General features: G+C 38.9%; 1 protein-coding gene across 2 annotated transcripts in view; it reads right to left on the minus strand.

Annotated features, from left to right (window-relative positions):
- Positions 1-2,330: 2,330 nt before the first annotated feature.
- Positions 2,331-16,298, minus strand: part of LOC113064820 (protein phosphatase 1 regulatory subunit 29-like) — a 100,550-nt gene continuing 86,582 nt past the window's right edge. For both annotated transcript variants that reach the window (XM_026235768.1, XM_026235766.1), the window contains one exon: positions 2,331-16,281. In XM_026235768.1, the coding sequence (XP_026091553.1) occupies positions 13,175-15,970 (2,796 nt within the window). In that variant the 5' untranslated portion in view covers positions 15,971-16,281 and the 3' untranslated portion in view covers positions 2,331-13,174. The remainder of the gene's footprint in view (positions 16,282-16,298) is intronic.

Consider the following 16,298-nt stretch of genomic DNA (forward strand, 5'->3'; position numbering starts at 1 on the left):
TCTCTTAATGTGGCTGTTTCTTCACAGAACTTCAACAGTTGATTGCATTAGAAAATATTTCCATCAAAAGACAAAAACCTGCATGCTTGGAATTAAACACCATCCGATGATTACAATTCCACCCATACTCCTGATTAAACCGGATCAGTATGTTTCATTGATTGGAGGAACAGGAAAAGACCTCAGAATAGCCCATCAAGGTCTTGAGGGCAAGGGGGAGCGCAGTCATACCATTCATTGCAGTTCCTGACATGCCATGAGCGGGAAATGAATTAGGAATGGGGACGAGACGCAGTGCGAGTCCATTATGCTACGAGCAGACATAAACACCCTGCTTGACCCTTAAATTATTGAGCAGGGGTGCTGTATGAGAACCACATCTCTCCCCACACCTCTATCGATCCAACCCTCTACCTCGACACACACCATAACAGTTCACACGGCTCCATACATCAGCAGTTTGAGCACAATATAATGCTCTCGGTATTCAATCCAGTGAAGAGAAAAGAGAAAAGCAAGTTCTAAGCCCAGACTAAAGGAAGTTCCATTACATTTCCTCTGCCCCTCTGTCAGACCCACAATGCCCTGCTGCTGCTGTAAGCTTCCATAAAGAAACAATAAAAAAACGGCCACTGGTCTTCATCCCAGTGGACATGCATGGTCAGGTTTGGGATTGCTGCGGCACTCCAAATAAACACAGCATGTGAATTAGTCTCAAACCTCCTGTCCCGGTGTAAAACGTTGATGTAAACTTGCAAGTAGGTTAGTACAAACAGGACAAATTATGGAGCCAAATTAATTACTGGGCCAACATACTGTAACAAGATAAACACGGCGCTGTTTGCTTGTTTGAACTGCTACACAGTTGTCACAGACTGCGCACAGTGCTAAATTGTGTTTGTTTATGGGTGTGTTCTGGGTATGTGCGTTATGAACAGTTGGCTTCCTGCTCTTGTCTATCTGCTTATAGTTTCAGCGAGTGTGTGTGTTTGTTTGTAAAAGTGTAAGTTGTTTTGCCATTACCTCATTTTAGTCATCGAAAAACACTGACAACGCATTAGCTGAGTCAGTCATCACTCAGTCTCTCGCTTTTATACTCACACTCTTCAGGCTCAGTCAAGATGGGAGAAAATGGTACTTCCTCAGTAGATTCATTGGTTGCAACCCAAGCTCAGGGTTCTGTGTCAAAATAATCCCATGGTACAAATTAATCCCATTTAACTGCATATCAATATGTGCTATGCCTGCAAATGAAATACATTAAAACATTAAATCACAGTGGCAGTAATTCAATAATTAAATTAAGACCTCGTTTAAAAACAAAATAATGATTTAATTTATATAAAAAAATCCAGAATTGCAATTGCAAAAAATACATATAGAGAATATATAGAAGATAGACAGAATGATAGAGAGACAACTAATTAACAATAAACAGATGATTAACAAGATGGATTTGGTCTGGGAGCACTGATTAAAGGAATCCTGCTCTGCACAACTTTGAATCAATAAGGCATGTGTTGAGGGTAGTATATTCCAAGTAAATTGAGTTACTAATAATCAGATTCAAGTAACTAGTAAAGCAATGTGTTACTTTTTTCCTATTTACTAATAAATCTCCTGTACCCATATTGAGAGAAATAGGGAGTAAATGCAGAGGTGCTGTGTGTATACTGTGTAAACATGATGGTTAATGTAGTTCTAGACTAAATGTGAACATGCATTTACTTATCTTGCTTTCACAAAAACAAATTCTGTATTCCTCGAAATGTGAACTGCAATAACACAAATATCCTTTATATACTTAATCCCATTTTATTAACAGTGACTTTGCTGCTGACATACGATGATCTTATTTATCTATAATAATAAGTGAAAATGACTTTGGATGAACATAACGTTTGTGTTTCAGTTGTTTGATTATTTGCTGAAGACTGTTGAACTTTCTTCTCCTGCATCCTATTCTTCATGCAATCCAAAATGGCAGCACATGACGCCCTCATTGCGTCCTCTACTGTACAGATGTGAATTTAAATTTCCTTCAGCCTGAGGCTTATCCAATTCACTTTCGGTTTGAAAGGGTTTTTACATTTGCCTGAAATATAACTTTTTATATTAAAAACAAACAAGTAAGCCCAGTAACTAACATAGTCAGTTACTTTTTTTAGGGAGTAATGCAATATTGCAATGTATTACTTTTAAAAGCAACTTCCCCCAACAAGGCCAACAAAGACAGTACGTGAGCATGCAGTAGAATAGAACTACACACAAATTTGTCCTTTTTTATATAAATTTATTGCAAATATAGAAATAGATCTTTTGTACAGAAATTGAGAGACAAAGAATGAGAATCAACAGGGGAAAAAAAAGGAATGAAACAATAAAAAAAGAGCAATGAATGTCACATCAAACAATGGACCAGTGTTCAACTGAGTTACCTATTTATGGATCTATGCAGAGGGAGGAATGTTTCATACATGGATCGGAAATCAATCTCCCCTTCATCGTATTGAGGTGTGAAAGAGCAAACATAACCTATGACCTCTTGTCCAACATCGTGTCCTCTTGGGGACGGGGGTTAATTAAAGGTGCTGTATGTAGGATTGACACCGAGTGGTTGAACTAGGTATAAGAGTCCAAATTAAAAATATTAGAAATGGATTTTTTTCACTTGGCCCCTCCTCCTCAGACTTGAAGCACACGCAGGTTGCCAGATTGATGACACCAACAGGAACAAGCACACTTTGACGATGAATGAAATGAAATACGATGTGTTTTCCGCCAACTGGCAAACTGGTGTGCCGAAATACAATTGTGTAAATGGCAGTGGGCGGGTTTCACAAACCAAAACAAAGACCAACATTCTTGGCCCGGAACATTTTCAAAGGAGAATAACTGACTGTAGGATTGTTTTTTTCATATAAACAAGTATGTTAACTTGCCCTGTTTCTTATCTTCGAACATATTTGGTATTTTTATGCTTTAGCAGAGTCCAAAACTTACGTACAGCACTTTTAAGTAGAGGTGTACCAAGAGGCCAACGGTGACATTTTGATGTGGAACCCAATTAATCAAAATCATTGTAACAGCAGATTTTTGATGTTGAACGCAAATCTCAAATCAAATATACTGATGTAATGGAAACACAATTCTACAACACTCAAAGACTGCCAAGGGGTCTAATTGACTTTTGAAACAGCAGATATGCTATTTGTGCCATCCCACATGGGTTGAAGCAAGAATGTGTCCAATCGATTGTGGCTGGTGGAGTTTATTTGTCTGACGGATTGAATTTGGGCCATCATAGTCTCTGAGCAAGTCATTTTCAGACTTCCAACTCCCAGTTTAGTCTGTGAATTATACATGAGTATCTCACAATTAAGTCATCAGAGGATTTTTGGAAAGGTTTCCCAGAAAAGTTCAGCTGTCAGAAGAGTTTGTCAATTTTCCTCGACAAGGAGTCAAATGAGATGACAAGCTATCCTTTAAGGATTTGTTTTGACAGTTCAAGGATGTGTTCATAATGCACCTATTTTAAGAAAGCAGTTGAAGAAAAGTCTTCTGGGATGTCTGAAGATCAATAACTAGGAGAGAAGATTAATCAATGCTGTTAAAACATTGATCTACAAAGACTTCAGCACAATAGGAACCTAGAAAGGTGCCAGGTAAACTTCACTGTATTCATGTAAAGCTCTTGAATGTGTCCTAAAGTCTCTATTTTAACATCTTGCTAAGTTGAGTTAATTAAGTACATTAGTAGACAAACATCAGGTAAAAATTTGAACCAACACTCGACTATGTCAATGAAATGGGTTGGAAATTCCACTGGAGACAACAAACAACCAAGGTGACACCGAAACCATTTTACCATAGGACCCTCGTCAAGTTCACCACTATATTTGCATTTAATTAAGTATGTAAAATTAAATTAACTTAATTCAATTAAGTGAGATGCTAAAGCGATTTCTAAATTCCTGGGTCAAACACTGAGGGGGTGAGTTGGTATTTATTAATAATAGGATTATTTCGCAAACACGAATAGTTTGATGTTGGCATTCTCAACGGTTGGCCTTTCTGACCAATGGATGCTCATCTTTTTAAACAGGGAGGCATGTCAATTAACCCTGCTAGTACTGAATGAAAACATTAGATTAGTTCGAGCCAAGTTGTATGATGAAGGCCAAAGAAAATTAAGAGTACACAGGAACTAATGGTCACATTTGATAATGATATGACCTATTGTTTCATCAAGGGATTGATTCATTTACTGCGGCAGTTGAATCCATTATACATGTAAATAAGTTTTAATGTGACGGCAGTGGAAGCAATGCCTTAAAAAAAGTAAGACAAAAATAAAATGACAAAACATCACAGAAAAAAAAACATCATACATTCACTCAATATACATATACATCCACTCAATATACACAACGATAAATTTTAGGCTCATCGAAAATACAGGAAATCATGCAAATATAACACTTTATTTCATTTTCATGTGTTTTTTTTTTTCAGTCTATATTTTCAGTCATCTTAATTACAGATCATTGCACGACCCCGACCATTAAAAAAAAAAAAAAAAACCTCCCCAAATACACTCCGGTCCCACCCAAAAAAAATGATATATAGAACAAGCTTGGTAGAAAAACAGTCATTGACTCTTTACAAAATTCACAGATGTTTCGCATTTCCTTCATTTCAATAAGTGATTCCATTCAGGTGACCTAAACATTGTAAACTTGATCAGCGCACATAGACATACTGTAAATTAATTAATTAATAAAACGACAATACACAAAACACATAAATCAATCCTAATATTGTTCATAGTCTAGATGATTATTTTAAAATGCCAGATTCCCAAAACGCACTCCTGATCAGCTCTAGGCAACAACTACAAGCAACCATTGGCCTTTAGTCTGGAAATACAGTACTGCTTTTTTTAAATTAACTTTCAGTGTTTAAGATAAAGTAAGAGATGGAATTTGCAATATCACATCAATCAAATCACAAAGCCAACCAAAAAGGTGAAAATGGGAAAATACATCATACGGTATCTGTTAACTTACAGCACATTTCAGGCTGGCACCAACAGATCGCTGTGCAGCGCTAACCTCGAGATTATTATCTCCAGCATATAATGCATGCAGAGAGCACAAGATCCCAAATGCTGGCTGTAGACTCGTTGGAATTAGACACGTTACACGGCAAGAGTCTGAAAACAGGCTGCTATGTAAAATCACCCTCTCTTCAGATGACCGTCAAACGAGAACCTATTGCTAATCCCTCACTTACCATATGTGAAACCATGCCACACACAAAATAAACAAACTACACATTTCATAAGCTAGCATGCTAATCCTCAAAACTATCAGGCAACAAACATCTCTATCTACAGATCTTCAGCATGATAATAAGTGCTTTGTTAGCAGCTTGTTAGCTGCTAATTTTAAACCTAATTAAATTATATTACTGGAAACTGATAGCACCACCATGGCTAGGCTAGCTTATATAGCGCTAGCTTCTTCTATGCCTGATTCCCCAACCATAAAAGCTTTTGAAATTGGGTCGGAACGATAAAACGGGCCGGTTGAAAGCTCCAACTAGGCCAACTAGATCTGGATTATCCTCTTCATTTGGGAATGCTTTTTCAGCCAAATGCTGAGAGAAAAAGACACAGCTAAAACAAAAGTTAGCAAGAAATACCCTATATAGTTTGAATTAAAATTAAGCAGTATTGTTAGCAGTTAATGGAGATGAAGGGGATCCTGTATGTTTAGAATATATTTTTTAAATGTATTATCAGCTAAAAGGCTCTGAATTGTTGAAATCAGACAGGCCATCTATCTCCATTAGAGTAACATTGAGAATATCTTGCTAATTTGACTATTTGACATAAGCGAGCTAATGACTCTGATAGTAATCTCTAAAGAGGTTCATAGTGGTTCATTGAAGATATTAGCATGACCATTTTTTAAAAAGTAAATAGGGTCCATTTTGAATTCATTACTTACAATATGGAGTAGCACTAAACCATCAGCAGGGTTTTAGAAATAGTGGACATAAAAGGCCCCATTTAGAGGTCTTATCTACTATGTACTGACAGCAGCAGAGCCGTCCTTGAGTCTGCATTAGCGCATACCCTTATAGCCCTGTCTGAATTCATCAGCTCAACTCAAAATAAAATAAGTTATTAAACCGAACTAAACACGAAAGAGGTCAGAGAAAGGAAAACCAGCACAAAGGGCAAAGCAATTGAAGCACAGCTGCACATGGGTGGTTTATACACCCAACGCATTCCAAATGAAATTGCAACCATTTACATGAAAGGTTATTAACATACACTACCGTTCAAAGGTTTGGGGTCGCTAGATCTCTTAAGCTAGACTGCATTTATTTGATCAAAAATACAGCAAAAACAGTAACATTGGAAAATAAAATAATGATTCCAGTGTATTTTATTGCAGTGATGGTTGAATTTTCAGTCTTTAGTATCACTTGATTCTGCAGAAATCATTTGAATATGCTGTTTTATAACATTACTGAAACATTTATTATAATTATGAATGTTGAAGAAAAAACGCACTTGTAACCACAATTAGCTTTTTATGCAACGCATAGTTTTAAATATCTGCTCTCTCAGCAGGAAATCAACACGAAATCCAAATAGATCATTTAATTTACCATGTTCCTGGTCTTATGAACATTTCATCAGTTCATGTTATTCCAAAAGAAAACAAACAAATTTGCCTTTGTAATCTTTCATCAACATATATCGAAATAACCTTCCTCTTCATCTGCCATTCAAGTCCTGTTATTTTTCAACCCCTCCCCTCTAACCACCTTTGAGATGGAGACAATTTACACTATTCAAACAAGTCCCAATGGATAAAATCACATGCCACACCATATTCTGATTTCATTGAATATCCTGTTTCACTTAAAAACCTGTCCCACAACACTAGTAACGGTTTGCAAATGCCGTTTCAAGCTGACTTTTAAAGTGAGAGGAAAATCAAAGAGCAAAACCATGTCCCTCACTGTAAGAGGATTTGTGTTTTCCTCCTCTTCCTTCTTGAGCGAATATCCCATTGTGTTTCCTCTTTTTATTCTGTTTTCTCAGTCACTCTAGTGTGGCGCATCCACTTTGCATGTTTCTAAATGGAACGTCACGCCCGGAGGTCAAAACAAACGGCTTTTTGAATTTCTACCTACTCTTTTTCACATTTATCACTTTTTCTCAAACTCATACATTGAACTTATATATAAAAGTCATTCACGTTGTGATAACCAGAGGCCCTCAATTTAGTGATCGTGGATAGCAGTATTGTGCACATACAACAGGATATGAGTGAAAAACAAGTCTCTTTTAGCGTTGCGTATATGCTGCATATCTGGGGTTCCTTGCGAAGAATTTCACTCAACTCTGAATGAAATATCCACATCGCCTGTGGCTCACAAACCTCAGAGGGGTCGGAAAATGCTGTGAGGTGTTTTCAAATTGTATTAATAAAAAAAAATCAGATATCCCTATCGTAATCATGAAAAGATTGATTGCCTTGTTAAACAAGAAATTGATGCATCTAACACATGAGAGAGGTCAAATGTGCCTTTGGACAATATTGTTGCCTATCCGGACTGATCAATGCAACCTGCAGAATAAACCATATTTATTATTACTCCAAGGAGGTGCAAATATAAAATTGAACAAATTGATTTTCTCAACAAAGCTGAGATGCTATAAACTAATGTATTTATCTAGCAGTCTACCGGTCTTGACGGCTAATAACAAAACAGGCAGAAATGAAAACCTATTGAGGGATATTTTAATCTTTTCACAGCGTGATAAAAAGCAGCAATCCCTGGGCTTTGGCATATAAGGGTAATTAAATCCCTTCTTAGAGGGAAAAGCATTACAAACGCCATTTCCAAAAGACCCCCTGTAGACCTTTTCCTCAAAACTGGTGCGCAAGAGCACATATACAGTACATAGCCATTTAAATTATATATAACAGAACTTTTCGCAACCTGACAGGACTTACGAGATCTAGGGAAGTTTGAGGCGCATTAAAAATGAATCCAGTTGAGTCGTGCCTTGAGCCACATCTTTGGCGTTTTAACTTTTTTTGTCTGTATTCCCTCAAAAATATCTGTGGTCTTGTGTCTTTTTCCCTGTTTGCTCAGTTGTAGCCCTCAACCTTAGCTTGACCCATCACAATATGAATGGCGGCTGCATTGTCTTCCTATCATACCTCTAGACACTGCCTGCCTTACAGGAAGTGTGGATATGTTAAGTGGAATTTACCTGTAATGTTTGCTATTGAAACTTTAAAGTTAGACTTTAGAGTGTCTTAAGGCTGTTGTAGACTGTGCCAACTCAATTCTTATATAAAATCAACATGAAACAGCATTCAAAACCCATTTTATTTCTCTAATTTGGTGTAACAGGACATTCAGTCAATGCTATATGTACTGAGAATTGTCTGAATTGGAAAAGGTGGGTGATACATACCAGAAAATGGAGCCTGACCTATTGAAACGTTACTTTTGAGGAGACTTTTGGATTTGGATGTAGAACCTGAAGGTCAAGTTCAACCTCAAGAGCATCTCCACGTATCGCAGTGGTTCTTCTTTAAATCTACAGTCTTAAAAACAAAGGTGCTTCAAAAGGTTGTTCACTGTGATGGCATAGAAGAACCACTTTTGGTTCCAGAAAGAAACAATCAGTCAAAAGCGCTTTTTAAAAAATCATCTATTTTTTTCCCTGAGAACCTTCTTTCGACATAAATAACTTTTTGTGAAACATATAGGTTCTTCAGATGTTAAAGTTTCTTTGTGGAATCCATTTTGTAAAGCACCTTTACTTGATATTTTGCTGTAAACTTGTCTTACATTAACTTGCATTAACAAAATTGCTGAATTAGCTACTAGGAAAGTTTCTAAAGGGATGCATTTCCTACAAAAAAAGAGAAAATTAATTAAATAAAATAGTGGGATAATGTTAAACAACAGGTAATAACATCTGCTGAAAAGGAAAGTCATGGAAAACAAGTTATTACCTTTTACGAAAAGATACATTTTTATTTTTCTTTGGAATAACATGAAGATGAATCATGCACCAAAAAAGTTCACTACAAGTTCGCGAAAGTTCAAACGAGGCAGTTTGCAAACCTGAAAAAAAAACAAAAATCTAAATTATGCAAAGCTCCCATAAAAGTGAATAAACTTAATTGGCAATCTACATCAAACCTGAACTTATTACTGAAGCTATAGTTAAAACACATGCCAATCCATCACTTAAATAAATTTGCTCTCTTCCCCAGGCTCGGTTCACATATTACTCTAAAAATGTTTGACTGAAAGGCATGCAAATTCAGCCACAGTGGGTTCTTCTCTGAGGTCTCGGTTAACCTGCTGAGTTAATACCCATCTCGAGATAAGGGAGTTGGGTATGCTCTGCGATTCAAGTCTTTTTGCATTAAACCCAGAGTGGTGCCATGGAGAGTGTGAATGACATTTTATTCCTCGTTCTGATGTCTAATCAGGGGTCTTGAGGGGGTTTGGCCTGATTAAAGCAGCCAAAAGTGCATACAGCTCATTAAAACAAGAAATCCTTTCTGTGTTTTCTAACCGCACACCAAATTCATTTCATCAAGGCTTCAGGGGCATACGCTCGAACGCTCAGCTGGAGCATGAGGAATGGAGATATGAAAGAGAAATCGCTAGCACAATACATTACCAGGAAAAAAGGGAGGGGAAAAAAGAGCAAAAAGGCTTCATCACACTCTGAACATGCAACTAAATTTGACAAGTGTATCAGAGGACAATGGTTGGTTTTGAAAGGCTTACTATCTCCACGGACAATATGGTAGGAGGCCAGAAAATTGTGGGCCGTAAGTCTTCCGCTGCTTAAAACTTTATTAGTGGGAGGACGGAAATTGTTGAAACTATAGTTCTCTGGAAAACCATACGGAGAGAAGGGAACTTTACTCATCCATGTTGTGGGAGTTACAGAAAGCTTGAGCTCTTAGGAAACTTGCAGAATGTCTTTTTTTATGCAAATCAATACAGCCCTGATGTAAATTATCCATTAATTATATTATTTTGGACAGCATTAGGATGTATTAAGCTAAGTAATATAACTGGAAATCAATCAAAAAACAATATGCATCAAAATTATGCAAAAGGATCTAGGTTTTGGCCTCGAGTACACCTGATCAGGAGGGCGTTCTGGGGGACAAAAATAAATCTATTAGGTTAATATATAGTGTTATATGAAATTTAAAATCACGTTAAATAAATGCCAACTATATAACAACCTTTCAATCATAACATGATGTTACTTTGACATATAAATAACAGTTACAATGTTACAAATGTTTGGCACCATCCTTTAAAATAATTCACTCTTTGTTTTAGTGCCAAGAGGGCACTTTTAAGACTATGTGTCTGTAAACGTATACAGTAAGTGTAGATTGTAGAGTCTGCATATGCCTTTGTGTATATATGTGTGTGTGTGTGTTTGTATGTACGTGTACACATACAGCGATTTTGTTTTTCACTGGACATACCCATTGGAAATCTAATACTACTTGTACATACAGTATATTGTGTGCAACCATTGTTAGTATAGATTGTTCTCTTGTTGGTTGTGTTTGTCACAGTTTTCACAGTCAGCCATTAGTCCCATCTGATCAACACTGTAGATCTTTAAGACCATACGCACATATGTTTCCAAAAACATATCAGCAGGAAATCAAACCGAAAATAACTGTCATTTCCAGATGCCAACAATGTACTTATACTTAAAACATTCCAAGAGCATAATAATTTCTCTCCAATTGTCTTAGCTTGTTATCTCCCAACCACAGTGCAATAATGCAAGCCTTGAGGCTGTTTAGAAAACTCATCTCCTAACTGAATTTAGAAAAATAGTGGGGGGAAAACAACTTTTGGAGATTTAAATAGGAATAAATGAGATTTCAAGAAAGTTAATGATGGTGGAATATATGCATGTGTGGGTTTGTCATTTTGTTGCAAGCTCTAGCTATGAGTCTGCGTTTGTCAGTGATATTCATATCTTCTTGCACTATTCTATACAGGCATACGCAACAAGAACAAAACATTAGCTGAAGAATTGATATAGCTTCTTTCTTAACAGGGTAATGATTTACTAAACATTCATCTTGTCTTGAGTTCATAGACTGTGATTGAGTGCGATCTGGAATCCCCCCTGAGAGGCTTTAGTAAAATGGCTCAAAAGGCAAACCTCTGTATTTTGACTTGACCGTGTCAATTCTCAATTACCAAGCATTGATTTTGAACCTTGAAGGATGATGTGACATATTATTGATGCATGCTGAGAGTTCATAAGTTTCAACGCTGGCCAAATGTGACTGTAAAAGGAAAATCAATTTCCATGTTCAGGTTGAATTCTAATAATGTTTGCAGTCAATGCTGCGAAAAACCAGCGGATGTGAACCATATGCTGTTAATAACAAAAACTAATGTTTGTCATCAAAAAATTCCCTTGCCTTAAATTTAAAAACCCAGAGGCCTATTTTGAAGAGCTGGAGGATATTTTTTTTAAGCCAATAAATTGCTCTAAAGAAGAAGAGCTTTAGCTTGCCTTTCATTGCCATGGGCGAACCAGCAAAACTCCAGGGATGCATTCTGGGTGATGACCTGACCGCAAAGCGCAAGATTAATTTCAATCACTTCTCCAATCTGGCAGTGTTAATAATATTAGCACCTCTGTGACCTCTTGACTCCTATGCTGCAAATTGCTAATTATTTTTCCCTATAAAGCCATGCAAGGACAATAACAAGGTCTTAAAAAATGAGATGGGAAATAATTGAATTTGTTGCATACCATCCCTAGTTTGACCACAGCTGACATTAGGTCAAGGAAAGTGGGTTATAACAGGAAACAGAAGGTCAGATCAATAAGGAAAAATAACAGCAGAGTTGCTTTACTATTCAATGAAAGAAGACCTGACCGAGTAATCATTGAAACGCAAATATGGTATCTAAATCTGTGGAATCAATGATGAAATAAAATATCGTATTTTACACATTTGAAGCCTGTTCAAGGTTTTTTGTGTCTGTGATAAGCTTAATAGGTCATTGAAAAGTTGACCTTGAAATTATGAAATTATATGTTTAACACATCATGGAATTCCAAATTAGTATATCTTTTTTTTTTCTTTTTTTTTTTTTTTTTTTTTTTAGAAAAGTGTGTCATTTGGATTAAGCTTTGGCATTTTGCCTCCTAACAGGCTAAACAAAGCAAACTCTTTGTGTAACATGCCTCCATATTTAATACACAACTGTAAACCTTGTGTATTTCAGCCTATTACTGCACTGGGTCTATATCTAGCTGCCACTTGTAAAATCAAATTGAGACATAGAGCTTCCATTCTAAAACCTCATTTATCTCTTTCCATTCTTAGAATAAAAACTGTCAAAAGACTACATATGAAGGGAAAAATGTGTTGGGCTGGCTGTGCTACAAATGAATGCCAAAAAGGAATTAACATTGTGTGTTTTATCGAATTGCCACACTGCTTGAATATAAAGCATGTCCAAATGACTGCCTCTGGTTTGATAACTGTGTCCCACACATGCTGTGTAAAATTTGTGTAGGTGTCTCAAATCAATGAATATGCTTTGCTTGAGCAAACATTAGGGAATGAGAGAGAAAAGGATATACATGTTTTGACCTGTGGCTTCAGCCAAGGGAAATTCACTTACTAATTACTTACTAATTAATATCGTAAAACAATCATCTTGACAGGCATCAGTTACCACCATCTCTAGAGATTATATTCAGGCATTTATAAAATAAAACCACAAATTCCTCATTTAACACTATTATCTTGTCAAACTACAGTGCAATACAGCATAGGTGGTATACAATGTAATATGGAGGGATTCTAAACTGAAACTGTATGCCTTTTTAAGTGCCACATTCCTCTGCATTTCTGGTTGGTTGCTTATCTATGACTTAATGAGCTTGGAACACCTGCTTAATCTTGTCTCTTTTAGAACACTTGTCTCTGTGGTGGCCTATAGGGACCAAAGCACCTGCTGATGGAGTCTGCCGAGCTGTCTCAAGAGTCATCGGTTCTTTTCTCCACAACCTCTCCTCCTGCTGTCGTGTCTCTAACAAGCATCACAGTTTCTGCTGTGCTGACACCCCCTTCCAGTAATCCAGAATGTCATGGAGATCCTCATCCTTTGCAAACTGCACTTTCTTTCGAAGAGCATGGCCAGCGGCTATGTAGGCCTCTTCACGGGGGCTTTTTTTGTATGGTCGGAAGCGCTCCCAGATTTTAAGAGAGCTCTCTGAGGAGTACTCAGGGCTAGAGGAATACCCTGAGTAATTGTGGTGGCGGGGAGAAAGCTGTGAATAGGCAGTGTCCTTCTTGGTGCGAGTGAGAGGCTTTAGAAAGGAGACTTTCTGGGCAGGGGAGTCAGTGGCACCCTCATAGTAGAGGGCGGGGAAGGAGTGTCGGTGCTCTGAGTAGTGGTAGTCTGGGTGCACCTGCAAGTGGTGCTGCTGAGCTGTGCTGCCCCCGCCTCCGACCACAACACCACACCCACCCGAACCACCACTGCCACCACCGGCTCCCCCTCCACCCCCACTGCCACCATCTCCTCTGCCATTACTGACTCCCTGAACACCTATTAAGGGCAACCTCTCCAGGGGCTCCCCGCACCGAACAGGGCTGCCTTTCTCAGGGTACTTGCATGGCTCTGTGCTACGTGTGTCTGGGACATCCAGACTGAAGACCCGAGCACTTCTTACAGATCCACCGGAAGAAACGCTGCAGCGATTTTTAACAGAGTTAATAGGAACAACTGCAGCATCTGCACTGAGTTGCCTTTGCAACGGCCGTGATGCTGTAGCTGGGGGTGGGTCCCTGTAGGGAGGGGAGAGAAACCCACCTCCACTGATGCCGGGCCTCTCAGAAAGGGGCAAAACAAGAGGAACAGGGGGTGGAGGACGGATTTTAGGGGACGACATAATATGGCATGACTCTGTGATGGTAGGGGAAAGTGGAATTAGCCCCCTGGCTAATGAAGGGACACTAGGAGGTGGTGGAGAGTCAGTGTTATCAACTGTAGTTCCAGGGGCTGCAGCTGCTGCCACAACAGCTACAGAGTCTAGTTTGAGTGCATCTATGCAGTTATTGATAATCTGATTTACCTTGTCCACCTCCTTGGCAATAGTTGAGATCTCCGATGTTGAATCTTGGCCATCATCATCAGAGTCATCTCCTCCATTAATCCTATTTTCATCCCTTGTGATTTCATTCCCTGACCCTGTTAGAACTCCATCTCTTACTCTGTCCTCTCCTCCTGCTGATGTTCTTACATCCATGTAATTGCCTTTATTGGTGACCATGGCCTCTGAGAAAGCTGTAGCCATCTTCTCCACTTGTGGAAGGGAAGAAAGTCGAGAAGAGGTGGTGTTGGCTGAACTATGAAGGACACCCAAGCTGGAGGATGCTGATTGGGACAACTTCCCATGGTGGTGTTGATGAAGGGACTGGTCATGGAGTTTCTGCAAGGTTGAAGGATCCTTGGCTGCTGCAGCAGCTGCTTCTGGCCCATAACGCATCTCTAAAATAGTTTTCTTAACACTAATAGACTTTTCCTTTACCTCATTCATTCGACGCCTACGTAAGCAGTAGTACACCAAGCCCAACACAATGACCATCCCAAACAGGCAGCCTAGAATGGTCATAATGTAATGGGTGGTGGTAGAAGGGGCTGCTCGCAAGTCATCCGGCCCTGGAGCCCGAGTTGCAAAATATAGACAAGTGTGATTGTATCGCTGGGAATTGCGAATGGAGGCAACACAAAAGGTATAATTTGTGTGGGGCTTTAGATTGTTTAGTCTGACAATCTCTTTCTTGTTCTTTAAGTTCATGACATCTGACACATAGGTGTGATTGTACTGCACTAGAATATACATCTTACTGTAGGGCTTGGGTATTTGAACCAAGAGGGATGCAGAAGAGAGGGAGACTGTTTGCAACTTAATGGTGGGGCTGTATGTGGGGTCTGTGGTTGAGGAAGCTGTGGGCTGGTGATAAGGTCCCATCTGATCATAAATATCTATCCCCATCCCAGAAGAGTCTAAGTCAGGAGGCAGGGCAGTTATTCCACCAACAATAACTCCATCTTTACACATGGATGACAGGATAGAACGAGCATTTCTTCCTTGATTACCTCTAGGACTCAGGAGAGGGTAACCAAAAAGTTCTTTTGGGGTCTCACACTGGAGCCTGTCATATGTGTGAGTGACATTGTCAAATGCCTCTAGCCAGATAAGGAAGCCGTACAAGTCACAGCCACAATGGAAAGGATTTCCAGCCAGTTCGCACACTATTAGCCGTCCTCCCAAAATGGTGAAGGTGGATGAATCCAGCTTTGCTAATTTGTTAGAGGAAAGATCAAGACTGCTAAGGCTTGGGCACTCCCAGAAAGCATTGGTTGCAATTACCTCTATAAGGTTATGTTGCAGATACAGGCACTGCATTCGACCTAGCCCTCGCAGCATCCCCTCGGTGAGGTTGGTTAGCTTGTTATATCCCAACTGCAAGACTTGTAGATTGGCCTGTCCCGCAAACGCACCATCCTCAATATAGGAGATTTCATTCTTGGTGAGGTTGAGGTCAGTGAGGTTGGTGAATCGGCTGAGGGAGATGAAGAAGATTGCTTTGAGCTTGTTCTCATTCAGCCTTAAATCATGGACAGTGTTATTAATGTGCTGTGGGATTGTCTCATATGGAGGCTGATTCTGACTGCAGATTGCCAGCCACACATAGCCTTTATCCCCCTCAATTAGCCAGCAGTCACCCCTCACAAAAGAAGGTACATGGAGAAGGAGACAAATAGGAAGAGAAAGGATGAGAAAGGAGGGTGGAAAAGCACAAGTTAAGCTGAAACTGCAAGCCATTTTGGAGTAAAAACTGGATTTGTTTTGATCAAGGTGGGAAACAAAAGAGATTAGGGCTCAAAATAAGAAAAATGATCACAGGAGATGGATGGCCAATAGGATTACAAAGACACAGGTTTGGGGGAAAAGGTGTCTTGAGGGCAGTCACAGCTGTTCAGGGACCATAATTGCAAACATAGTCCCCATTTTATGTGGTCCGTGTTATAGGTTTATAGCGTCGCTTGCCACAGCTGTAACTCATGGTCTTTCACTTCTTGACTGCTCCTTTTTCAAACCGATGAGCAATGTTTTCAGAAGGCCAGTCTTTGGATCTGTACAAGAGACAAAG

Source organism: Carassius auratus, chromosome 47 (assembly GCF_003368295.1).
Source record: "Carassius auratus strain Wakin chromosome 47, ASM336829v1, whole genome shotgun sequence".
NCBI lineage: Eukaryota > Metazoa > Chordata > Actinopteri > Cypriniformes > Cyprinidae > Carassius > Carassius auratus.